Source organism: Eleutherodactylus coqui, chromosome 4 (assembly GCF_035609145.1).
Source record: "Eleutherodactylus coqui strain aEleCoq1 chromosome 4, aEleCoq1.hap1, whole genome shotgun sequence".
NCBI lineage: Eukaryota > Metazoa > Chordata > Amphibia > Anura > Eleutherodactylidae > Eleutherodactylus > Eleutherodactylus coqui.
In genome coordinates, this window is record NC_089840.1 from 148,161,254 (window position 1) to 148,187,813 (window position 26,560).

The following is a 26,560-nucleotide window of genomic DNA, read 5'->3' on the forward strand; positions in this document are numbered from 1 at the left end:
CAGCCTAAAACTGAGTGCTTTTGTCATACTTTTTGCAGCTTCCGGTCACTATTCCATAAAGAGTTCCATTAAGCAAATTTTTTTTTACAAAGCAAGTCAATGGAAAGACATGTCAACTGTAGTAAAAACAACCATGGGGTGAGCTTAACGTAAAAACATGCATGTAATATTGTGGTGACAATGTAAATAATATCTAGCTGAAATCTGGGTTCATGATGGCTCTTGAAGGCTTGTAGTATGCAGCAGTAATAGGGTGTGTGAGGGCAGAGTCCAGGACCCTTCACCTGCTACATATGTCAGGTATACCAGTAAAACAATAAGCGCTCCTCCTCCTCTTATCACCGTCGTCCCCTCCCTGCAGCGTACGAGCCGTGCAGCAGAATGTGGATTTGCCACTCTGGAGTGTAACGCCCTGTAATAGTTCCCTGCATGGAGGGGCGCTGAGCTGCCCCAACCGGTCCAGAGAAGAGCAATGCCTGCACACAGCTGACCACGACTTCTTGTAGCCCACTCTACTTGTGCTACCAGTGTGTGAGTACCCCATATCTTACTTCCTTCTTGCAGCCGCTTTGTCCAAGAGTTGGACTTGTAACATAGTAACACAGTACGTCTCTCCTGAGCTATAATGTAAATCTCCAGCAGGAGTGACTAGCACTCGTTGACTGCCATCAGCAATGTTGGTGTAGGTAAAAGTTCCTAGAAACTGTTCCTGCGTGTCTGAACCTGCGCTCCTGCGGCGTGCTGCGGTCTGAGGAGGGTCCGGGGAGATTCCAGGCAGGCGGTGATTGTCAGGTTACTTTGTGTCATATGGAGTGAATGGGTTTGTGTAAAATCCTGTCCCCTATGGCAGCAGAATGTGACCTGGCGGGGCGCAGGACAAGGCCTCGTGCCGTCTGCATGTCACATGTGGCCGACTCCATGCCTTCACCAATCTATTCCTATACATATGCCGTCCAGGGAACTAGAGACCGCCAGAAATCGGCAGGCGACTGCAAACACAAGTGTACAAAACATGGTAATCCGTCTGCTAGAAAGCTGCGACCATCATGGAGGAACAGAATGTAAATGACACTTTATAAACCCCACCAGTATACCCAGTATACTACAGATAGAACCATGAGAAAACTACGGTGAAGCGTAGGCTTGGAGACGGCACAAGGGGGGCAGGCCCCTCATATATGCGATTAGGCTGTATTCGCTCCACGTTTCATCTTGTTGTTGTGGCTTTTTCATTTTTGCCTCTCAGCAATTTTTTTGTTTACAGTCTGTCCAGATGTCACTCTAAGCTAAGGCCTAAAGAAAAATCATACATTGTCTACATACAGCGTTTGTTTTTTGCTTGTGTTTTTGGGGTTGTTGCCTCTCCCACATGCAGCATCTCTGTATACGGCACTTTCCCAAAGCCTTTTCTATGGGGCTTCAAAGCCACAAAAACACAAAATGTTACGAAGTAGAAAACCATCAAATAGTTTGTTTTTTTTAAAAAATGCCACGCGTATTCAAGAACTTTTTAAAATGCTGAAAAAATGTGTGAGTGACCCATTAAAAGACATTTGTCCCAAATATGGTGTGAAAGTGGGTAGTGAATTGCTGTTCTGGCTACATATTGTACACTTTGGCCCAGGTAGCCGTGTTGGGCGATCTTCACATGCAGCAGACTTCTGGTTGTTGTGTTAATCTGAATGGAGTTCCAGAAACAACCCTTTCAGCTGAAGTTTAGTCTAGAAATCCCTGCTACACGTTTGTGGGGTGTGTTAGCACGGGGCATAAATGCTGCGGATTTTACAAGTGGAGAATCCGCAGTATTTACAGTACAAGCTATGCAAATAAGATTAGAAGGGTTTTCCAGTTGCTGACCCGACTTCACCTGGTAAAAAGTGTAGTGCTGCTGCAGCTCTCCCACTTTGTACTGACAGCGGAAGACAGGTGACTGCTGCAGCCAATCAGCAGCCGCAGCATGATCACCCATCCTACTGGTATTGGCACTCACATTCTGGACACCACGGTGCCAGGAGTTTGGAATGGTGACGTTGTGGTCTCATCGGCTGCAGCGGTCACCTGACTTCCACTGGGCCTTGGCAGCCGCTGTTCTATTCACTGGGGGAAGAGGAGAGGGGGGAGTCCTGCTTATTTTGTTATTTTATAGTATGGCCAGTTGTTTAAAAAAAAAAAAAAAAAAAAAACATTTTTAAAGTCTGACAACCCATTTACCAAATCTCATCGACATGGTGCAGATACATTCTATGCAGAATTGGGATATGCTGCAGATTGTAAATGCGCAGCAAGCAAATTGTTTGCAACGAAAGGTTGAAATCTGTAGCAGAATTCATAAAGGAAATGACCCATCTGCCCACAACTGCAGGGTGCCTTATTTTGTAGCATTTTTTTCAGTTTTTTTTTTCGCTGACTAAGAAAAGCCGCAAAAACCACCAGGAAAGATGCCTTTAAAAAAGGAGTTTTTCGTAAAAATGTGTGAAACCACCTAATCTAATATAAAAGAACCTACAGGCTTTTTCTTGCACCACACTTTGCCCCCCTTGCGTGACCTTTGGTGGATGATTTTGTTGTGATTTAGATTTGTGACATCACCACCACAGTAAAATCATAAAATTTGAGTTTGATACATTGAGCAATGTCAGGCCAGGTCAGTGCTGCTAGGGATATCGGGTGATCCACGGCCCGATATCGCACTTGCCATCCGCATGGAAACCCGTGGATGTGAGGCATTTTCACATGGAAACAGCCTTGCATTCCTGTGAAAACAATGGGCAATATTGCAGAAAGGGCATGCTGCAATTTTCTTTTTTTCCCCCTATAGCATCGCAAAGCGAGGCCATACAGGAAATCATTGCTAATGTGAATGAACCCATTTTATGTTCGCGTAGCCAACACTGCGTCAATCTAGTAGTGTTAGACCACTATCGCATTCAGAAAACTGCTGCAAAAACCTCTAAAAGATGAGAGCCTGAAATAAATCTTAAAAATGTCTCTTACAGTTCGGAGTGAAAAGTGTCATTTTTCTTTTCAGTCACATGTATCATTTCTAGCGAATTATTATAATTGTATCATTTGGCTGGAGGAAAAAGTATTAATTGGTTGAAAAATAATAAAACTGTGTTTGTCACGGAGTGTAACGATTTACAGAAAATGGTAAATGCTATGCTATACACGTATATTGCTCTCTTCCTCAGGTTGAGAGAAACGTCATGATGGTGGAATCTGCATCTGATTCGATTCGATCAACTCCAACCAGTCAAAATGGAGTTGGCAGTATTCCCAGCCAATCAGATGGCGTTGGCGCACGGGAAGGCAGTGCCAGCGGTGACAACAATGGAGACTTAAGCACAGCAGAACTCCTGCATTTCCAGCAGCAACAGGTAAAGGGAAAAAAGAACTATGGAAAACTAGAAAATCTGAACCCTGAATCTCAAAATATTTTCCACGTAGGTGAACTACTCGTCCGAGGTTACATCACACAACCGTTGGCACTCTGAACCTTGCAGCATTTAGCATTTTTGACGCTTTTCTACTTTTCCTAGAAAACACAATAAAGTGACACACACAATCACTTTGCCTGCAGTAGAGCAGCTTCTATTTCTTAATCAGAATTTAGGATTTTGACAATGCAGAATTACCCCCAAACACCTCAGTAAAAGCTCACGGTGGTCACACATGCTCAGTCTTCTCTCTCTGCTCCACTGGGTACGTGAAGGGATCCTGGGGCGGCGAGCGACTGAAACTGCAGCATCTTCTCTGCTTCTCAGAGTAAATAAAAAAGCAATAAGAGAGTGAGAAAGGAGACGTTTGTGTGCGACTAGACTTAGCAGGGTTTTAGGATGTTTTATTTGTATCTAGATTGTGACATTGAAAATAAAAAATCACCAAAATTCCTGAAACAAAAAGGAGAAAAAAAAATAGGTTCAACATGAAAACTTTCCTTATACTAGTACAACAGGCCGTTCTCCAGAGACACATTTCCTTTTAAATAATTGCTTGTTTGTTTTAAACTAAATTCTGTGTTTGGTTTTTGTTTTTTTTTAATTGCAATTTTCATAATATCCAAAAATCAAAAATGACAAAACAAGGAAGTGTCCCATTGGTATCATATAATACAGTATGGCCATCTGCAGACAACCGTGTCGGATCCCACTGTGAAAATTCTCGCAGCGGGACCTGACCCGAGCCCCTGCAGGGACTAGCGCGGCACTCACCTGCTCCCGCAGCTCCGGCACTGTGACGTGCCGGCTGCCGCTCAGCCGACGCATGCGCAGAGCGGAGCCGGCGGTCCAGCAGTGACCGCACAGAAATCGGGCATGCCACGATTTGTTTTCTCGCGCGGACAAATCGCGGCCGTCTGCATAGGATTGCGTTTTCCAACGCAATCCTATGGCAGCTTCCGCGGGCAGAAATTCTGCGGGAAATCCTGCAGCGGAATTTCCGCCCATGTGCAGGAAGCCTGTATTTTCATTCGCATATACAGGTTACATCTCAAGTAACGTACTGAACAGTCATGAACAAATCCAGGTCTTGCACGTATTGCCCACACATCCTGTCTGGAATATTCATACATGTTCTATATTCCTTACTGACATTAGTAAATAGATATAAATGGGAGGTGAGGGTATTATACAGATGCTAATTGTAGTGGGATTTTATCCATATATTCTGTTCTCGCCTGAACCTATAGGTTGGTATATATCCATACATCTTTCTCCTCCCTTTCTTCCCCCTTTTCTATAGCTCACGAACTTCATAACCCTACAAAAATAAAGCAAAGTAAATTTAGTATATAATTCTGTTTTTTTACAACTGGAATATTATTTGTTGCTTGCTATACATGATTATAGCAGCGCTGGATCAGAACTATACATATAGATATGTATCCTGTATATGTGGCCTAAGAATACAGCAGGACAGCCAGGGGATTTCACATTGTCCTACATGCTGTCAGTAGCCTATACTGTGTATTATACATGGGGTGTGACTATAGTGGGTGCAGAAAATGTGGTTGGTATATTAGGAGGGCCATAAGGTTTGTCTGACATATCAGACGACCAGCACTATGAATGGAGCATTATATATTTGAGAGCCTGATTTTTGCATTGGGGCTGGCAGCTTCCGGTAACACCTCTGATACTATACTGCACATCACTGAAATAAGGGTGACGGTGATTGTAAACCACCAATGGCTGCAAGGTTCTACGTTGAAATCAGTTCCACTATCATCATTATGTTAACAGGAACCTGTGATACTATTAGGGAACCCTATTATGACAGCATATTGATATATGTGTTTCAGTGCAGTAACATGGACTTGCTTCCATAGTTGTCTTTGTAGCTGTGTATTCCAAGAGGGTCAGTTGTGGGAAGTGTCGTAGGAGACACAAAGCGAGAAAGTAAAGGAATGAACACAGGATAAAATTGATGACTTTTCATTTAAAAGCCTAAAAACTAAGCGTTAGAAATGGCAGCAGATAAGAGTTATGTTGAGTGTATTCTGTATCCCTCTAAGCGCTTTCTCCTGTAGGCTCTACAGATGGCCCGGCAGCTTCTGCTCCAGCAGGCCACAGGACTGAGCACTCCTAGTACTGAGAACAAGCAACCGTCCGTTCAGGTGAGACCGCTGCACAGGTGACTTGTGAAGCAAATGTCTGTTCATAGGGGTAGAAAGATCCTATCTCTGCTGTATCATTTCCGCAGGTCCCGGTCTCGGTCACCATGATGTCCCCACAGATGATCACGCAGCAACAGATGCAGCAGATTCTGTCTCCAGCCCAGCTCCAGGCTGTTATGCAACAGCAGCAAGCGCTTATGTTACAGCAGGTGAGAAATCTGAATACGTCTGGATTGGGCTTGTACAAAACAATTGCTGCACATCCATATATATCTGACACTGCGTCAGCAGCCAGTGAGAAAACACAAGTAGTATTTAAAGTCCTATATGCCCATCTGCAGAATCCTACATTTATCAGTGTTACACCTCATCTGACACTTATTTGCCCCCAATTTATCAAGATCCTCTTGCAATATCCTTGTTTCCTCTCTTGTGGTAAATACTTTACATAGTTTTGTATCATCTGCAAACATTGATATTTTACTGCACAATCCTTCTACCAGGTCATTAATAACTATATTACAGAGGATAAAATCCATTACTGCCGCCTGTGGTACTGCACTAGTAACTGTGACCCCCTCCAGTACTGCCCCCTGTGGTACCTCATTAGTAACGGTGACCCAATCAGCATATGTACCATTAATTACCCCCTCTGCTTTCTATCACTGACCAGTTACTTACCCACTTACACACATTCTCATTTTATATACCAACCTTTCATGCAGCACTGTATCAAACGCTTTCTAAAAGTCCAGATACACAAGATGGAGTGACTCTCCCCCGTCCAGTCTAGAACTTGCCTTCCCATAGAAGCAGCAATTGAATGTGGCTTTCCTATGCAGCTATAGTCTCTCCTACTGTATATTGGCTGCATACTCCTAAGCCTTTACAGACTTCTACAAGCTTCCAACTTAAGATTGCTACTTTCTGTGGTGAGAGGTAGAGAGATCTAAAATACTGCATCTTGTAGTTATGCCGCTGTATTTCTGAAATGAAGTATATTATACAGTTTATGGAATATGTTTATATACACTATATTATATGATGGTATGGTGTATCTTGAAGCACCTGGACCTAAATGCATAATGTGTACCGGGGTCCCCAACGTCGCCTGCCATAGTCTTGGCATAGTCTGACGCATTTCAATGCATTAGGGAATCATACGTAAAAAATACATCTTGATAGTGAAAGACGTTGTTAGTAACAACGTCTTTCACTATCAAGATGTATTTTCTTTCTAGATCACCTGTACTTCTTGCATGCTGTACATGCAATGCAGTAGAGACATCCATTATGGTAGTTTTGCTATATTTGTGTGCTCGGTTTACAGTACGTAAGCTTGTCGGACAAGAAGCCTCCAGTCGCTGCTTCCCGGAAGTTATTGTTTTCCTTTTTATCTTGGCAGCTTCAAGAATATTACAAGAAGCAACAAGAACAGCTACACCTCCAGTTACTCTCCCAGCAACAGGCAGGGAAGCAGCAGCCTAAGGAGGTGAGCAGTTGGCAACCTGACGACTTCTCCAAATCTTGGTCCTAATCCTTCAAAAATAAGCCCTCACCTATCAATTACCATGCACAATGATTTCTCCACAATAACTGATGTCAGGGGGGGGGTCACGAGGGAAAGATTCGCCAGTGACTAATCTGCTGCAAAATCCACACGTCTTGCAGTGGATATATAACGTCTGCACACCCCTAGCAATGTGCCAGGTTTTTGTTGTGTTAAAAAATACAACAACGTTAAATAATTTCAGATTTCTTTCCACCTTCCATGTGCCCCGTTATCTGTACAATTCCATTGGAAAACAAACTTACTGTAAATCTTTTATACAGGAAAAATATAAAAATGACACAACTAAAATAATGTGATTGCATAAGTGTTCACGCCCTCTTATATTTAGGATGTGGTTGTATTCAGAATTGGCCAATCACATTTAGACTCCTGATAGTAGTAGTCAGCACTCCGCCGCCATTATTTACAAGGATTCTGGGTTCCCCCATATAAAAGTTTGGTTCTTCTAGCAGAATCTTTCTGACATTTTCTTGGTCAGTAAAGATCTTCCAGCACATCAAAGGGGTCCGATTGTTGGAAGGTATCAGTCAGGAGAAGGGGACCAAAACATCTCTAAGACATTACATATGCCATAGAACATAGTGAAGACGTCATCAGGAAGGGGATTACATTTGGGACAACAGTGACATCGCCAAGAACTGGATAGCCCTCAAAAACTGATGAGAAGACCAGAAGAAAATTGGTCCGTGAGGCCGACAGCAACATTAAAGGAGCTGCAGCGGTTATTGGCAAATACTGGTTATGTAGAGCATGTGACAATCCTCTCCCGTGTTCTTGATATGTCTTCCACGCTAAAAGATTTCAGTTTGTTTATCAATGGCATTGTACAGGTAACGGGTCACATGGAAGGTGGAAACTAATCTGAAATGATTCAGCTTTGTCGGAACTTTCAGCAGGGGTGTGCAGACTTTTATATCCACTGTACATGGGATTTGCTGTGGATTTTGGCCTTTGTAAATCTGCTGCTATTCCATAGAAAATCTGCATGTAAGATTTTGAGGTGGATTTCTCTACTATAGGTGAAGACACCCTTAACCCCTTCCTGACCAATTCTTTGATACCTAAGGCCTCATGCACATGGCACGCTCGGATTCCATGTGAGGAATCCTGCACGGAATCCGCCCGCTGCCAGCGACCCTGCTTACCTGTCATTTCCTCTTTTCTTCTGTACTGCGGATGTGCCATCGGTGCACATGCGCAGTACAGATTTTCCTGCACTGTCGATGACACGGATCCCGCAACACTTCCTCATGCAGCACTTCCGCAATGAGCATTGTAGGATGGCTTCCATTGACTTCAATGGAAGCCGTCCCTGCGTAGCCCACTCTAAAATCATTCTGTGATTTTATTTTCGCCTTGTTGTGTCAGCAAATAAAATTCGCTTGTGTGCTGGGAGAGGGGAATCTCCATTCACATCTATGGGCAAATTAAGCAGCGGATCGCTCGCGACATTGATTAGCGCGGGATCCACAATTCAATTTGCCCCGTGTGCATGAGGCCTAAATGTCCACATTTACAGTTCATATTTACAAAACAATACATTTTAAAGGTTAGTATTTTTTGTAACCCAGGTTTAATCTTTTTAATGTTTTTGTGGTATAGATTGAGCTTTCATATGGTGGCAGGACAGGTTTGGTGCCTATTTTAATTTTAAGTTTTTGGGTTTTTTTTTAAATCGCAAAATATGGCTAAAATAGTATAATATACAAAAAATGTTCTATTGTTTTATTTTTAATTTTGAAAAACTATATTTATACAAAAAAAACCTTCTTGGACTCCTGTATATAATGATACCAAATATGTGAACTTTAACCTATTTCATCACTATAATACCTGAGAACAAAGGTCCCTATTTATTATTTTTTGTAGCTCCTGTCATTTGGCTTTGGCTACCACGTTTCTCACTTCATGGCCAAAGAGCTGGTTATTTCAACTCCCTATTGCTTTTTTTGGGTCAAATTGTTGAAGTGCCGACCCAATATCTTTACTGGCAGGGAATATGCAGTGAGATTTGTCACTAAAGTGAAGGACATGTATATGGCTGCATGAACAGTTATGACAGAATATATATACATAGATGGTGGACGCGAAGGGGTTAAACATTGTCCAACTTGATTTTGAGTCAGAAACGCTATCTTTTCTCCTTAGGGAGAGCACCCAGAAGGTGAGTAAGTGAGGAGTCCTGTAAGGCTATTCATGCTCCTCTGGGTAATATGCAAATAAAGGAGATGGAACAGTACCTCTGCAGTGCCACCTATTGGAAGGCAGCATTCCTGCAAGTCAATGTTAGACTCTTTATACATTGTATATAGCGTGTGTTACACTTACCAGAGGGAGGCGCTGATGTCCTCCATCAGACTGCACTACCTACTTCTTCTGCACTGATTGTGTCCATTGTCACTGATGCTTTTTTCTTGCACTCCACTTCATTCTTGTGTGAATGTAGCAGGTTTAATCCTGCGTGTGTATTAGTCACTGTAGGTAGGCCGACCCACTAAATACCGGTTTGTATAACATTGTGTGTCTTACGGAGGTATGATCTTTCCAGGCAGCGCTGGGGAATAAACAGCTAGCATTCCAGCAGCAGCTATTACAGATGCAGCAGCTCCAACAGCAGCATTTGTTAAACCTCCAGAGACAGAGCCTGGTAGGACTGCAGCCGGGCCAGGGACAGGTCACACTGCCAGGCCTGCCACAAGGTCAGTGATGATAAGGGGCTGCATAATGGAGGGTGAGGAACTCTTCTATACCAGAGCCGGATGTTTCCTTACATGTGATCTTGTAATCTCCTTCCAGCTGTGTCCCCATCGGATCTTCAGCAGCTCCTAAAGGAGATGAGTAACTGTCAAGAAGATTCCAGCAAACCAGATAATGCCGAACTGAGCAGCACAATCTCTACCTCATTTCCAAGCAACAAGCTGTCGCCCCCCACAGTTCACCCGTCGTTAGTCAATGGCCAAAATGCCCTCCACAATCCGCGGCGGGACAGGTAATTATATAGGGGTGTCGTGGATATCTGCAGTGTTGTAATTCTGCATCATTCAAATGTTGGGAACTAATTCCTTACATATCAACCGTTTCCATAAAACAGGACAAAACGTCTCCGCTAGTCTTTTCTGTTGGATCATCTCTAACCTCCCTGCACTATTTCTTCTGATGGTTTTCATGGTGTACCTTCTTTCTTTCTACAGCTCGTCACATTATGAGTTGCCCCCCAGTTCGCACCCACTTTATGGACATGGCGAATGTCGGTGGCCGGGCTGCGAGGCTTTATGTGAAGATATGGGACAGTTTGTCAAGTTAGTATCAGAAGTAAACTTGTATAATCTGTTATACTCTGTAAAGCTTGTGTCACACATGGGGTCTCTTATTTGGCATTTTACACCCACTCTGATCTAAAAAAGAAGTTGAACATTTTGCGCAAACATTTGCAGCGTTTTAGTGTTTTCTGCCCTTTTATTTTCTTTAAATGTGGGCAGGGCTAATAAGAAGGGAGGAGGGGCTGGCTGCCCGATTTACTTCAGTTTACACCAAAGACTAGTGTCATTTCAGCTCCTAACTGGCGTTGACTTCACATTCTGGTGCACATTTATTCAAACACCCATCTTAATAAATGAGACTTCCCTTCAGTGCCCCCTCTTTATTAACACTGCTCCAAGCAAACTTAAGCCATAACCCTTTTAACAAAAATGCTTTACCTTCGGCAGGTTGGTCATGATTTTTGTAGTAAAGCAATGCTGCCTGCAGATGTTCCCGGTAGGTCCGGAGGGACATTGTGGTTTTAGAGTCCTTTTTTCATCACATTTGGTGCTTCTTTTTGCTTCTGACGTCTATAGATTTGCACTATAATTTCCGCACGTTTCTGGTGAGAATCCTAGTAAATGTCTCTGGCAGTGATGGGCCAAACTCCCTTTTTAAGTGCCACTCAAACTTTTTTTTAATTCAGGTGCAATCCGTTTAGTAAATGTTTCTATATGCCTGAAGGACGTCCAGGAGTCGTCATCAGACACACATCCATGATTTTATTGTTACTATGGTAACATACTACAAACTGTCACTTTGTTACCTTGGACTGAGAGATTCTGCACACTTGGTTACCCCTTAGTGACAGCCCCATTGCCTTTTAACGTCTTTGCTTCCTGGGCTTTAATCCTCAGGGACGTAAAAACATGCTTCCCCTGAGGATTAAAGCCATGGTGGCTGTGGATATAACCGCTCTATGCTACCGGTTTTCGGAGGTAACCGACAACCTAGAGCTGTCACGGGGGACCACGGTGGCCAATGGATAGCGCCAATCACAGAGTAAATAAGAAGGGAAAAAAGTTAGTTTCAGCTCCCCCGACGGATCACATCCATAAAGGGCACCCCCATCCTCCATGATGTCCATGACGATCTGGTCCGAAAAGGACCTTCGGCCGTCTTCTGCACATGCACGCCAAAGAAGAAATGTCTTCTGTAATACCTCTTGGAAGAATATTTTCTTTTCTTTTTAAATAGTTCTCTGTATTCTTTAAATTTTCAGATTGACGCTGAAAGTAAGAAACTAGGTCCCCCGCTGTTATGGTACATAATATGCACAGTCTTGGGTGCTGCTATGGTCACAGTTTTTGTTGGTGTAGGCAGTGTTTTTTTTTCTTGCCACTTTTATTATTTTCCTTAATGTATGTAAATATTTTTGTCACACAATACCTCTGTGGGAGATTTTCTCTTTAATTTTACAATTTTCCTCTGGGACTCGGGCCTCTATAGAAGCCCTGTTTCCAGGGGGGACAACTTCCAGCGGTGACATTAGTCACTGACAGATCTGGATTTAATTTTTAAACTAACTCTTTAATGCTTTTCAAGGCTATTTAGCAATACAGCTTGTCAAGACAAGTATTGTAAAGGCCCATTTACACGGCCGGATGATCGCTCAAACGACAGTTTGAGTGACAGTTTTGGGCGATCATTTTGCATAAACTATTAAGTAGCTACTCAGCTACTTAATAGCAGTTAAGTGTGCAAATTAAGCCCTAGCTGAAAGCAGTTAATAGCCCGAGGGCTATTATCTGCGCTCAGATCCTTTGTTCTCCACAGGGAAATAATGCTATCAGCACTCCCCACTGAGAACTGCTGATAAGGCTGACCGACTATTTTTAGGTTTGACTGAATTTGACCAGCTAGCAGTGCACAAAACGTGCACAATGGGCGCACATTTAGACGCCTTTTAGCGATTTCTGTTTTTTTTTTAAAGTGATTATCGCTCCGTGTAAATGGGCCTTAAGGCTGGGTTCCCACAGGGCGGAATCCTGCCGGAAATCTTGTGGTTTTGCCGCAGCGAAAAAACACAAGATTTCCAACCAGGAAAGCACTGCTTCAAAACCCGCGGCACTTAACCGCGGGTTTCGGAGCGGCTTGGCTTTATGCTTTTCCTTTGTGGCTGGCATTCCCATAGAGGATAGCGTTACCGCAACAGAAAAAAATTGACATTCTGCAGCCAGGGAACCCATGCTGCGGGCCGGCTTTGCCGCGACAGATTGGCAGTCCCGTGTGGTCGAGATTTTTGACAAATCTCGTCCTCATGGCTGGCTAATACCAGGATTAGTGACCGCAGGCAGATTTGCTGTAGCAAAATTCCAGATGAAATTTTCGCAGAAAATCCGCCCTGTGTGAACCCAGCCTAAAGGCACAGAGACATTTGGAACTATTTTAAATTAAAAAATAAGAAAAAATGTATTTGCGTAATGTGTTTTTAATTGACAAAGCCATAGTGTTCACTGTATGAAATATCCTGAGGCATAGATAACAGAATGTGAGAGTCCATTTACCCATACATATTACAAGTATCAGAACAGTATAGAATTCATATCAGTTACTGGATCACATTTAGGTCTTTGGGTCTGCGTCTCGCTGTGGATCTGCTGTGCCTCACAGCTTGGGGCTGTACCCACGGGCAGCGGTCTGTGCTATTCACCCTATAACTCCACCAGTCTGGATTTGGTCTTCACTGTGGGAACCCCCAGACCCTTAGCCCGGAAATAGTCTAAGGCAGCTGACGCATTGGTTGGGTTGGAATAAATAATAATGCAGAACCGGATGGCGTAGACAGATGTTGTCAGGAAACAACTGAAGTCAGGGCAGGCGGGTAATATGCATGGACGAAACGCAGGTCAAGAGTCAAGGCAGACTGAAGAATGCGTAGTCAGGGCAAATCAGGGATGGAGAGGTCAAGGAAGCTGGGTGGTTCAGGTACAATCAGATACTGGGAGGTCGGACAGAAACATACTTGCACCTTCACACAGTATGGAGACTAATTAGTCAGGCATATACTGATGGACGGTGTAGCAGTGTAGGCCTAAATAGCCCAGAATTTGTCAAGATTGCTTGGGAGTGAAAAGGTGTGTTCACAGGCTAGCCCTTTAAGAGATGGGCTAGGCACACACCCTATGGGGACAAAGAAATTGACAGATGATGTGACGTCTGCCTCAGACAATTTTGAGGGACACATCGCTGGCTATGCCCAGCGGAAGGTGGTGGTAGAGGATGCTGTTGGCCATGACCAATGACCATAACAGTCTAAAGCTTGCCAATTGCAAATGGTAGATTGATATTCACCTAAGCTGTGCTTTGCTGAGTCCAGTTCTACTTGCAGTGGTAGATAATATTCTAATCCTTTGTCTCTTGTGTTCTATGAAGGCATCTAAACACAGAACATGCGCTGGATGACCGCAGCACGGCTCAGTGCCGGGTGCAGATGCAAGTGGTCCAGCAGCTAGAGATACAGGTAAATGGGATCCATCGTCCTTCAGTGTATCAGTTCTATGTTTCATAAATGTTTAATACTCCTCTTCACTGTGTAGCTTTTACCACAGTACATTGTTTTTACATTAGCTGGCAAAAGAAAGTGAACGGTTACAAGCAATGATGACACATCTGCACATGAGACCATCAGAACCAAAGCCATTCAGTCAACCAGTAAGTCATCTTTGCAGTGTCAATCGCCTTCCCTTTTCCCTCTTCGTCTAGCTCGGTGCTTATGTTTTTGCATTTCTGATTTCTTTTTCTCAGCTTAACTTGGTCTCTGGTGCGACCCACAATAAAATGTCTCCAGACAACTACCCAGATGGCTTACCTCAACCTCCAACCTCTGCAACAGCCCCCATCACTCCCATGAGAGCAGGTACTTCTGTGATTAGTTCATCAAGTCTGCCTAGCATGGGTCCTGTACGGAGAAGGATAGTGGATAAGTTCTGCACTCCAATTTCCTCCGGTGAGTGCTGCCTGGTTCCTAGTTTACGGTACAATACATGTTTTGCTAAGCGTGCCCTCATTAGTGTGTTGTCTTCTATTTATGAACAATTGATCTAGTATTCACAAAGTGTGCATTCAGTGTAGTTAGTGAGTGTAGACAGGTATCTTAGATGCAGGAACTCCAACTTAATAGCACACTGTCTCCCCAATTTGCAAATACTGCGTAATAAAAGAATATGGAAGTTTTCATAATAGTACATAAAAGCACATTTCTAACAAAAAGCTAAGCTTTCACTTTTTACAGCAGTTAACCCCAATCTCCCATTCTGTCACCTGAACTGTTGTATGCAGGGTGTTTGCATGTAAAGGTGCTTTTTCAGCGAGCGATTATCATTCAAAAAACACTGGAAAGTTGAAATTTACCGGTAATTATCGTTCCATGTAAGCACGGCCAATGACTGAACGATAATTCATTTGCTTACTGTTCATGTAATGCAAGCGTGTAAATCCCCGTTGGCTTGTTCGCTAATCGTTCAGTTTAAACATCGATAGTTCAGTCGTTCTCACTCACCGAAAAAGCAAACTGAATGATTTATCTTTGTGTTGAAACTGACTGCCCGAATGAACGAACAAACTGTGACATCATTCACTTGGGCGAACTATTATCACTACCTTTAAAGTACCCTAATGGGCCATTTACATGGGACGATCATCACTCAAAATTCATGCAAATGAGCAAATGTAAGCGATGATCATGCAAACAAAAATCATTTACTATTCGTTCGCAGTTGGTTATAGTTGACGGTCAGTCGGTATAAAAACCATCGCGGGCTTGTTTTTCCATGTAAACACCTCCTGCTCAGTGCTTCACATAGGTGATGCGCTGAGCGAGACACCCGCGATCCAGTGACAAGTCTTTCAGTGTAAGCGCTCTGCATGAGCGCTTACAACCGTAGCGGGGGCGTTCGCGCTTGTGCAGTCGTTTTAGCGGACTGTCGTTTCGTGTAAAAGGGCCATAAAAGCTGCTTTATTTATCTTTGAATCTCCTTGTTACATGGTAGTCACCAATGAATTTCTTTCCCTGGCTTGGACTCCTTTTACAGGGAGCGATTTATCGTCCACACAAGCCATCGATGTCAGAGTTCGCTCGTGCCGCCTGTTCATACAAGTAGATAAATTGATTGGTTGTATTCACTGCATCAGTGAGTGTCAACGACTACTTGATCGCGGTTTACACGCAATGACCTATAAATGAGCGAAAAATTATTTTTATGCCTGCAGAAAATGAACGACGAATGAAAAGCTAATGATCTCTCGTTGGTCGTTCAGTCGTTGGCTGCGTTTACAGTGAACGATGATCATTCAAACTCAAACGATTCAACGTTTTGTTTTTCTTTGAGCCATTATTGTATGTGTAAAAGGGCCCTAAAGTAAGTGGTTCAGCAGGACTGAGTAATTAGAAACAGACTATTATTATTATCTTCTATTCATAAAGCTCCGACATGTTATGGAGAGTCGTCAGAAAATCTACTCCCTAGGATGAGATGGTTCCATCCATGTCAGCTCTGCAGGTAGAGACAGCATCCTGAGCCTCGGGGCTGGGACAGTAACTGCAGACAGAATGTTACCGAGTAGATACAATGTTTGTACGACCGCACTGATACATGTAAGCGATGAATCCACACAGAATGGCTGCGGCTCACCGGCAGTTCCATCAGACAGCGCTGTTCTTCCCATCAACAAGATGTACCCCATTATAAGTCAGGGGGTCTGTTGGGGGCTGCAGTTCTCACATTGTGTGATGAGTCCAGTAATGTGCCGCGGTTTCCCTTGTTCTGGTGGAAGTAGTGTGAACGCAGCCTTACTGAAGTGCTAATGTGGCCTCTCTTTCCCTTCTCTAGAGCTGGCTCAGAATCATGAGTTTTATAAGAATGCCGAGGTCCGGCCGCCCTTCACATACGCCTCTCTTATCCGACAGGTGAGCTGCAGGGGATTGCACAGCAGACTGTTGTGAGCGTATGTGACATACTTGCCCCACCTCACAATTTGTTTCTTAACAGGCGATTCTCGATACGCCGGATCGGCAGCTGACTCTGAATGAGATCTACAATTGGTTCACTCGCATGTTTGCATATTTCAGAAGAAACACAGCCACGTGGAAGGTAAAGGACAACATTCAGACTTTGTGTGTTTATATAAAGTTTATCTATGGCACCGCCCAACTTTTAGGCCTCATGTCCACGGGAAAAAGAACAATTAAAATCCTCAGCGGATCACCCGCACGCGGATCCGCATCCCATAGGGATGCATTAACCACCCGCGGGTAGATAAATACCCGCGGATGGTCAATAAAAGTGAATTAAAAAATTTCTGGAGCATGAAAAAAAATGGACATGCTCCATTTGGTGCGGGTCTCCCACGGGGACTGCTCCCGCAGGCTTCTATTGAAGCCTATGGAAGCCGTCCAGATCCGCAGGAGACCCAAGCCTGAATTAAACTCACCTGCTCCGGGTGATGCAGATCTTCCTTCCTTCGCAGCAGGATCTTCTTTCTTCGGCCCGGTGGATGTGCCCGGTGCATGCACGCGGCACGCAGCCGGCATGCTGAGCACATCCACCAGGCTGAAGAAAGAAGATCTGGCCGCGAAGAAGGGAAGACACGCACAGCCTGCAGCAGGTGAGTTTATTCTTATTTTCATCCCTCATGTCCGCGGGGCAGGAGGGACCCGCTGCAGATTCTCCATGGAGAATCCGTAGCGGGCCTGATTTTCCCCGTGGACATGAGGCCTAAGAGTTTTTGTATGTGAAAAACAAGCTTTTTACATAATTATTTTGCAAGTCTAAGAAATCCCTTACTGGTAGTGTGTTGTACTTGTACCTTGTTGCAGTGAAAGCGCAGTATTACTAAAACCTCAATATTTTTAATGCTGATCATGAAAATCTGACCCACAATTATACTTAAACTCATGGGTTACAAAGTGTCACCATGTAGCCCTTGCCTAACACTTTTTGAAAGCAGCAGAGTCTGTGCTGAGGTGCAGCCGTCTGCTCTTCTATGCAGCACTACATTATAGTTACTTAATATCCCCTTAGGATTACTACTAGCGGAAGATAGACCTGTATGGAGGCATACTGAGTTACAGGAAAGTCTCAGAACTCTATGGTGGACTTTATACAGATCCATAAAAGGGCTGTCCATTAAAGCATGTTATCTCCTATGCAAAGGATAGGGGTTTACTGTGATTGGTGGAGTTCTGACTGCTGGAACCCCCACCGATCATATGAACGGGGTCTGGTGTGGATGGTCACTCATATGTGCTGCCCCCCCCCATTGGTTTCAGTTCGACTGCTGGAAATAGCACAGTGCTTGAATTTGGTGATCTCTGGAAATTCCATTGAAATAAAAGTACAACAGGGCACTAGAGTCTCCATGCCCACCATATCATAGCTTGTATCCCAGCTAGAGATGGTATAACAGGGTACTAGAACCTCCATGCCCCCCGTATCACATCTTTTATCCAAGCTAGAGGTGATACAGTAGGGTACTAGAGCCTCCATGCCCGCTCATATTACATCTTGGATCCAAGCTAGAGGTGGTACTACAGCATACATGCCCGTTGTATCACATATTGGATCAAAGCTAGAGGTGGTACAGCAAGGTACTATGGCCTCCATGCCTGCTCATATTACATCTTGGATCCAAGATAGAGGAGGCCAAAAGGGTACTAGAGCCTCCATGCCCGTCCGTATCACATCATGTATCCAAGCTAGAGGTTGTACATCAGGTTACTAGAGCCTCCATGCCCACTTGTATCAAATCTTATATCTAAGCTAGAGGCGGACCAACAGCATACTAGAGCCTCCATGCCCGCCTGTATCACATCTTGTATCCAAGCTAGAGGCTCTATCCATTTTGTGTCCAAGCAACAAGGTACTAGAGCCTCCATGCTCCCCGTATCATATCTTGTATTTTTTTGTGTGGTGACTTTTTAGCTCACACATTTTTGGCATGTGGATTTTTCCTATGGAGAAGGCTATTGAAAGCAGTGGAAGTAGAAGCCGTAGTTACAGCATGCAGCGCTGTGCAATGAAATGTTCTATGAACCCCAAAAAACATCAAAATAGAGAAAAAAAAATAAGTGGTCGTCCGTCCCATAACTGCCGCCGTTCCTGCAGCTGACTGTACGATCATTTTACTGATAAAATGCTGCATTTCCCTTAAAAACTGAGAATCTGCTGTGAATGAAGCACAGTAGTCGGCCTGCCGCCACTCACCAATGTCGCCTCCACCCCCCACCCCCGCAGCAGCAGGTTTATATATGGGGTAGTTGTATAAGTGTTGTGGTGACATTTGTAGCAGCTTTGTATCTGCAGTAACATTTCTTCTATTGTCCTCCGCCGCTTCTCCCCGCAGCCTGCTCCCTCCCGCCGCTCCGCTCGCCTGACCCCTTTCTGACCTCTCAAATTGCTGTTAATGTTTTAGCCTAACGAATTAGTCTCTCATCTCCAGCCAGGGCTTAGAATGAGGGAAGGGGCGCTGCTTTGAAATTGGGGTCATATCATTTGAGTGTGGGAGTGTCAGGAAAGGGTGGTGATGCGCACGTGCTGCCCGCTGTTAACTCCTTGCTAATCACAAGTGGCAGCAATCTACTGCACTGATTAGAGACAAATCACTTGCAGGAAAAAGCAGTACATTTCTTGGCTCCTGGTTCTCTCTAAAATGGGACGCTCTTTCACGGATTAACCCCTGCCTGCCAAGATGTGCGGTCACACTGCAGGGAGGGCCCTTTTATATGCAATGATCATTGTTCAAAAAAATCATTGGATCTTGCAAATTTGAACGCTAATCATTCAGTGTAAACACGGCCAATGATTGGACAACGAACGAGAGTTTGTTCACTTTTCGTTCGTCGTTTATTTATGCAGGCATAGAATTGTTCGTGCGCTATTGCATGTGAACAGCGATTGTTAAGTCACCGACATTCCCTGATACAGTGAATGTGAACACAATTGTCAGCGATTTTTCTGCCTGTATAAACAAGAATTGTCGCTCTATGTGAAAGGAGCCTAAGGAATTGGTGTTATGAAGAGCCAAGACGTTGTGGTCAAGTGTCGGGCGCATTCTAGCGTGTGTCTGTGTATGTGAAGTAGGTTTGGAGCCCCTCTAGAGCGCCGTGTAGTGCAGCACAGATCCACATGTTTCTTGTGTTATGTAAATGGCAGATGAATAGGAGACATAACTGTTACATTGTTACTCTCCTGCAGAACGCCGTCCGACACAACCTCAGCTTGCACAAGTGCTTTGTGCGCGTGGAGAACGTGAAAGGGGCTGTGTGGACCGTAGATGAGCTGGAATACCAAAAAAGGAGACCACCAAAGATGACAGGGTAAGTTACCGAAAAACAGAACTAGCAGGCTTTACGATAAGTTTACAGCTCGTCTGAGGCCTTATTCACACAGGCGTATGCAATTTGACCTGTGAATCACACATCATTTTCACTGTGTGCGCGTTGGGTGCATAGTTGTGTGCTCTTTCCATCCATATTTACTGCATTTTTCATACAAGCACAAAAAAAAGAAAACAAAAGCGCAAGAAAGCCCAAAATGATGTCACATTCTTTTTTTTTTTTTTAACAGTTCCCCAGCAACATGCATAAAAACCGCAGTGAACACTCATGTAACTGCATATGTACTGTGCTTTTATGCAGTCCCATAGACTTTTATGAGTGATTTCAGTCCATGATATGGACCACAATAGGACCTGCTGTTGTGTTTTTTTTTTTTATGTGTTTAAAAAAGCACGTCTGAAGACACCAATGCAGATCCATGATCTTGTATGCTGTCTGTATTACATCTATAAATACAAGCATAATATGAACGGAGAATGCACAGGTGTGAATGAGCCCTAAGTCTTGTGTTGCCTGATACCCATCAACAAAGTGTAATATGTGGGTGACATGTGGACCTTGGGAATGAATATGCAGCATATTTTTTAGCACCACATGCGAATCCACCCCGGTTGTAACAACCTTCGTGTAGACATTGTCTCACCATCTTAGGCCAGGCTCACATGGGCGGACCGCATTACGCATGCTGGAGGCCTGCAGCAGATTCTGGCTCTGGGAGCCCGGACCACAACTCTGCGTACCTTCTATTTCTGTATTGCGTATAACCACGGCGGCTTTTTCAATGTTTGTATTTCCCACACCATCGCTAGACAATGAGGCAGGTAGTACCTACCCACAGCCCATATGCAGTTAACATTGTATATTGGCTGCAGGTCGGATGGCCTCCATTGACTTCAATGGAGGCCGTCCACGCAAATTCCCCGGCAGAATAAAGCATGCTGTGATTTTACTTCTGCTCATGGAATACGCAATTCATATCCATTGGTGTGAAGATAAAAGCGAAAGTACATGCTTTTCAATGCCTGTGTTTTGCCGCAGGTTAATTAGTGCCATTAAAATTGTCATAACTACATATAGTTGATGCAGGGGCGTAAACTCTCAGCTGGTGGGTGCTGAAGCCTCCGTCGCTCTGTACTAGCAAGGGATTTAAAAAGGAGTTGATTGAATCCTATTTACCCAATCACTGTATTCTAAAAGACGAGTTGCACGGTTGCTTTCACTTCTGCCATTTGGATGCAGTTGGTGCCGAAGTCCGTGAAAGAGAGGAATCCTACAGGAGAAATTCCTCTTCTCATGTTTGTTTAATCCACTCCTAATTTTAGCTTCAAACTGGCATAAAATGGCACCTATTAGGGCGCCTGAAGGTAGAAGCACCCAATACACACAGCAGTACCAACATAGTATTTAGTGGAACCTTCCAGACAGAATTCCTCCATCTTTTAGATTCGAGCATCCTTGCTCACAGGTCGTCCGTATCAACGAGGAGACTTATTCTTCCCGACCAAACCGCTTCCCGTTGTACCAACATTAATGGTACAAAAATGAGGAAGATTCATCAACCAGTTTTTGGCGATAAAAAGTGACACAAATTGGTGACCTCTCTGCTTGTGCAAAAATTGTGCAACTTTTTGAGCTGTAGGCTTCACTGCTTTTCCAAGGAGGGGGCGTTCCTTATCAGGAAGGGGTGTGGCCAGCCAGGACCAACACATTGATGTGTAATTTGCACCAGGAATTTTCATAAACCATACCAGAAATCTGCGCCAGCTCCTAGCATGGAGTTATTTTGCAGTAATGAAGACCTCTGTAATCTAATTCACTGAATCATGCTTTAGTGAGACGCAGAATTAAAGTGCAGTACCAAGTATCTCCAGCAGATGACAGCAGATATACATATTTTCAAAAATTGCACAGAGAGGTGTACAAAACCCCTCTGCGAAGCCTCGGCTGATCTTAATGACATGAAAAGCGGCAGCATGCTATTGTATATAATCCCAGCCATATCACTTTCTAGACCTCGCCTGGTTAGCAGCTGTGCATGCCGCTTGTCTGCTTCCAGACTGCATCCCACTTAATCATTATTTCTGATTTTCTAAGGTTTCTTAAACAATCTTTACATTTTACCACATTGGATTTTTGCAGAAGCCCAACCCTTGTTAAGAACATGATTTCAGGCCTTGGCTATGGAGCTTTAAATGCAAGCTACCAGGTGAGTTGGAACATTTGGGGTGAGTTCACTTTTGTGACTTTGCAGGTGATCAAAACAGTATTTTTTTTTTTATGTGATGACTGAGTTGTAAGACCAATGCTACATAGTGGCATTGCCACGACGCACTTCGTGTGACCCGATACTACATTTCAGCCTAATGAAAGCAAATCTCATGTTGTGACTCCCAAGTTACAGCGGCCGAATAATTGGAAGAGATCCAGCAGACTTGTGTCCCATTTACACAGAACTACCGACGTCTAAACAATTACAGGAACATGTGACGTTACCGCTGGGGTTGTTAGCGCTCATGCAGAGCGGTTACATGGATGGGCTTCTTGCTCAGCGCTTCACTTCCTATGTGAGCAGAGAGCGAGGAGCGCTTACACGAAACAGCGATTATGAAAGTCAGCAATAGCGAACTATTAGTAAACGATTTTTTGCATTTACACTGAACGATTTTCGCTCATTTGAACAAGAATTGTCCCATGTAAATGTCGGGTCTTGGCTAACTGTGAGTTGTAATGCAGCCATGCTCGCTTTTATTAGGTTGCGATGAACCGTCTGGATGCTGCTTTCCTTGGCTATGCTACGTGTAATCCTAGCCACAGCGTGTTTTCTCACTTAGCGGACGAGCTGCGGTTAATCACATCTGAGAACATTTACCACAAATAACCTGTTCTACAATGGGATTCTGTAAAGCCGTTAAAAATCGCTTTGCCTTTCTCCTCCGGGTTCTCAGCTGTGTCTGACAACTGACAACCCGACCTTCTCCTGATTAATTGCAAGAGCAGATGCTTTAATCCCGCACCATAGTTTTGCTATTGACAGGGATTAAAGTCCAGGACAAAGCACTTTATATTTACCGCACTTGGTCCTTAAGGGGTTAAATAAGGAATCCCCATGTGTTTCTCCCCAAAACATTTTGGGGTGGACTATGGAAGGGAAAAAATTTCACTGTTACAATACAGTATTTCCAAATTGGTAATTTTATTATAGGCCACCTGTCCACAGGCGAGGTGGAATATCGCTAGCGATATTCTGCCACCCGGGAGTAGGCAAGAGAACTGTCAGTTCTCTGCAGTGAGCCTATCTGACAGATAGGCACACCGCAGAGAATCGCGGCATGCCGTGATTTGAGTCCCAAGAGCCGAGAATGATTCTCCGCTCGTGGACAGGAGGCTGCGCTTTCCATAAGCAAATAGTGTAAATATTAATTTGTGCTAAATGTTGGGTTACTTCCCTTGCACATTTCTGTCTTTGTTCCAACCAGGCTGCACTTGCAGAAAGTAGTTTCCCTCTGCTGAACAGCCCCCCGCTGCATAACAGTTCCGGAAGTGGAATCCATGGTGGCCATGATGATGTCACCAGCACCGGCGAGCCCGGACACAGTAACGGGAGCAGCCCCCGCCTCTCTCCTCAGTACAGGTAAGAAGAAGAATTGGAAACCTTTTACTTGCCTTTGGTTCAGCTTTAGGTATTTTCCATCATGATGGAGTTTTGGGAAATTGTGCTAGTGGTGTGCCATAATTTAACCCTTTAAGGATGCAGCCTTTTGAGCTTTTTTTCCTTTTTTTTGCCCACTTTCTAAACATCCTAACGCTTTTATTTATCAATGTAGCTGTCTGATGACTTGTTGCTTTTTGAGGGACGAGTTGTATTTTTCAGGGATACTATTTAATATACCATATAACGTACTGAAAAACTTTCCAAAATTGAAGTGAAATAGAAAAGAGACGGACTTCCGCCATATATAATAATCTATCTCTCTTTGGAAAAACATAAAATTATTTTCTGCCATCTCCGGCCATAACTTTATTTTTCAGTCGACATTTTCTTCTGAAAAGAAAAGTGCAATTTCAGCGTTGTGATTTTTTTTCTCCCTCCCAGACAACATTCAACGTTTCACTAAACATTTACCTTTTGTTATTGTAGTCAGTCTGTTCATGTCAAAGAAGAGCCAGCCGAAGAGGACGTCAGACCTGCCTCTGTCTCGGTTACTAACCAGAATCCAGTGCTACCGGAAGACCATGACTTGGAAACAGAGACAGCTATGGAAGACTTGCCCTAATAGATCTAGTGCCCAAGTGTTACCTCCCTTGCCCCAAAGTCCAGCACTTCCATATTGACCCTTTAACCCCAAACTTTTTTCAGTTAAAACTGAATGGGACTTGATCATGACTATTTACAACCCTTTGGGTCTTCCTTGGTCTGGCAGCACTTCAGTGGCTTATGGACAGAAGAGGGATGTCCCACAGTCCTTTTCTCACCAAGCAGATATGGAATAGGCACAGATGGTATATGGCCATATATTAACAACAAGAGGGCACTCCTGTGTTTCTACCCCTTCTGCACACTATGGGAAGTATGGATTCCTTTTATAGATGGTTCAGAGGAACACGCCTGGACTTCTCGCTCCGTCCCACTAAGCATGCAGGACTGGGTGTCCCTCATCAAATTACCTTTTCTAGCTCTTTTGTCTGGTCACTTCTGAAGGTACCAAAAAATCCAGACTTTTTGTTATTTATTTTCTTTGCTTGTTTTGGATCAATGTTACTGCTGGCATTCCTCACACAGATGTGAGCCAATGGTACGTACACTAACAGATGAGTCCAGACACATCCAAAATACCAACATAATGCACACTAAACCCATGCTTCACTTGTAGACTAATGCACACAGGTGGAGGACTATCCAGAGCAGTGTTGCTTGTGCCTTGGAGGGAATATGTGCACCATAAAATAGGACAAATGCTGCTTCGTCTGTCTACAAAAACCACATGAACACCTGGACTTATCTCTTCAAAAACTTTCCAAATATTTTTTATACTAGTTAGATATATTGCTCCAGGAATGGTGCAAACGAGTCACAAAAGTGGTGTTGAAAATCGGCTGTTAATGCCCCATTACAATAGAACCTACGGTCTCCATAAGCGGCGCACACGCAGCACTTATAGGCTTACAGAGCTGTTTGTAATAACGGTGTTGGATGTTGCTAGATACTTTTGTATAAAGATGGTTTCTGTGTTCACTTAGTACAAGAATGACAACTGACACATGTGGCACATACAGTTTCCACTGACTTTACACAATGGACCCTTCTTTGCAGACTATAAGAGTGAGGCAATCAGGATCATCAGACTTCCAAAAATATGGTTACATACTAAGATTACTTTATTCGGGACCAACTAGGTTGCGTATGGTGGACACGGCCCAACTCTGCCATTCATATTGTTTCTGTTAATATGTTGTGCATTTACATAGAAAGCCACTTCACTTCTACATAATTTATTTTCCATCGCTTGCTTACATAGTCTATTGAAAATCTGCTCCCTTGTTTTATATGTATATGACCCAGTCAAAGAATTCTCCCCGGTTCCTGTAGAAGTGACGAGCAGATAGGACCCTTCCTCCTATGCCTCCCTGACCAAAGATACCTCTTCATGCCAAATAAACCAAAACCACCTCTTACTTTTGGCTTTACGGTCCTGGTACAAGTATGGAGGTATTCCCAAATCAAAGGTACTTGTGTATCAGCAACAGTTATAGGGGTTGTACCAAGGTTACAGGTTATCTCCTATTCACTTGCTGATCGGTGGGGGTCTCACTGCAGAGACCTCGTCCGATCTTGAGAACAGAATTCCTGTGTCCCCAATCCACCGCGCTGTGAGGTTAATACATCATGCCGAGTGCCGCTCAGCTATTTGTCAGCCCCATTGTAATGAATGGAGTGCTGCTTAGTGAGCGCTCCATTCATAGTGACATAGTACAAAGGGAGAAGCGACCCCTTCAGTGACAGGAGAGCGGGACATGGGAGTCCTGTTCTCGGGATCGTCGGGGGTCTCAGTGGTGAGACCCCCATCCATCAGCAAGTCATCCCAACCCTGTGTAATTATACATCATTGTCCCCACTTCCTTGCTGGAGCCCAGTCTCACCTCGCTCTGTCATTGACCTGCAAATATATATATATATAAATATAATATATATATATATTAAGGCTTGGTGTTGCATCAGTTGGGGCCATCCTGCACTTGTGCAAACATTTGTTGATTGTGTATGTTTGTAGACGGTGAGACTAGAAAAAAGTATTAACTTTCTTCATTTAGAAGTCATGTCTTAACTTGAATGTGTGTTACACACTGACAGTTTGTGCCCAGATGCACAATGTGTGCAAGTTGTTGGTGACTATCTGGGTATTTTCGTTTTCCTTTAAAAGGTGTATATACACACAGTATTTAAAGATGTGATGGGCATTGTGTGTACCGCCATAGTTGAGAGGACGTGCCCACGCCGTGCCCAAGGAAGTGCCCATACGTTGTGTCACTATGCTGCTGGTTGGTGGAGAAGAAGAGAACAGAAGAAGGCAGGAATTGTTACCTCATCAGTGCGAGGGTCTCTGTATAACAGATCCAACACTGCGCCAGCATCACGTGTGCGCCTGCTCCAGAATCCTCCTGTACAATAGGTTCTAGGTGCATGAAACAAATATGTATGGACATTGGCATATGAAATGCAATAAATATAATTCTGTCA

At 43.9% G+C, this 26,560-nt stretch overlaps 1 protein-coding gene across 1 annotated transcript; it reads left to right on the top strand.

Moving 5' to 3' along the window:
- The first annotated feature begins 376 nt into the window (after positions 1 to 376).
- FOXP4 (forkhead box P4) lies at positions 377 to 26,560 on the top strand. Its single transcript, XM_066600281.1, has 17 exons — positions 377 to 531; positions 3,192 to 3,377; positions 5,528 to 5,614; positions 5,701 to 5,823; positions 7,020 to 7,106; positions 9,736 to 9,886; positions 9,984 to 10,176; positions 10,379 to 10,486; positions 13,863 to 13,950; positions 14,058 to 14,141; positions 14,235 to 14,436; positions 16,319 to 16,395; positions 16,478 to 16,579; positions 19,682 to 19,803; positions 21,964 to 22,030; positions 23,301 to 23,455; positions 23,963 to 26,560. The coding sequence occupies exons 2-17, from the start codon at positions 3,207 to 3,209 to the stop codon at positions 24,096 to 24,098; spliced, it is 1,953 nt and encodes a 650-aa protein (XP_066456378.1). The 5' UTR covers positions 377 to 531; positions 3,192 to 3,206; the 3' UTR covers positions 24,099 to 26,560.

Excerpts from the sequence above, each read along its gene's own strand:
- FOXP4 (XM_066600281.1), top strand. The coding sequence starts at position 3,207 with ATGATGGTGGAATCTGCATCTGATTCGATTCGATCAACTCCAACCAGT. Across the intron at positions 14,437-16,318 it reads CTGCACTCCAATTTCCTCCG|AGCTGGCTCAGAATCATGAG; the intron begins GTGAGTGCTGCC and ends TCCCTTCTCTAG. Across the intron at positions 16,396-16,477 it reads ACGCCTCTCTTATCCGACAG|GCGATTCTCGATACGCCGGA; the intron begins GTGAGCTGCAGG and ends GTTTCTTAACAG.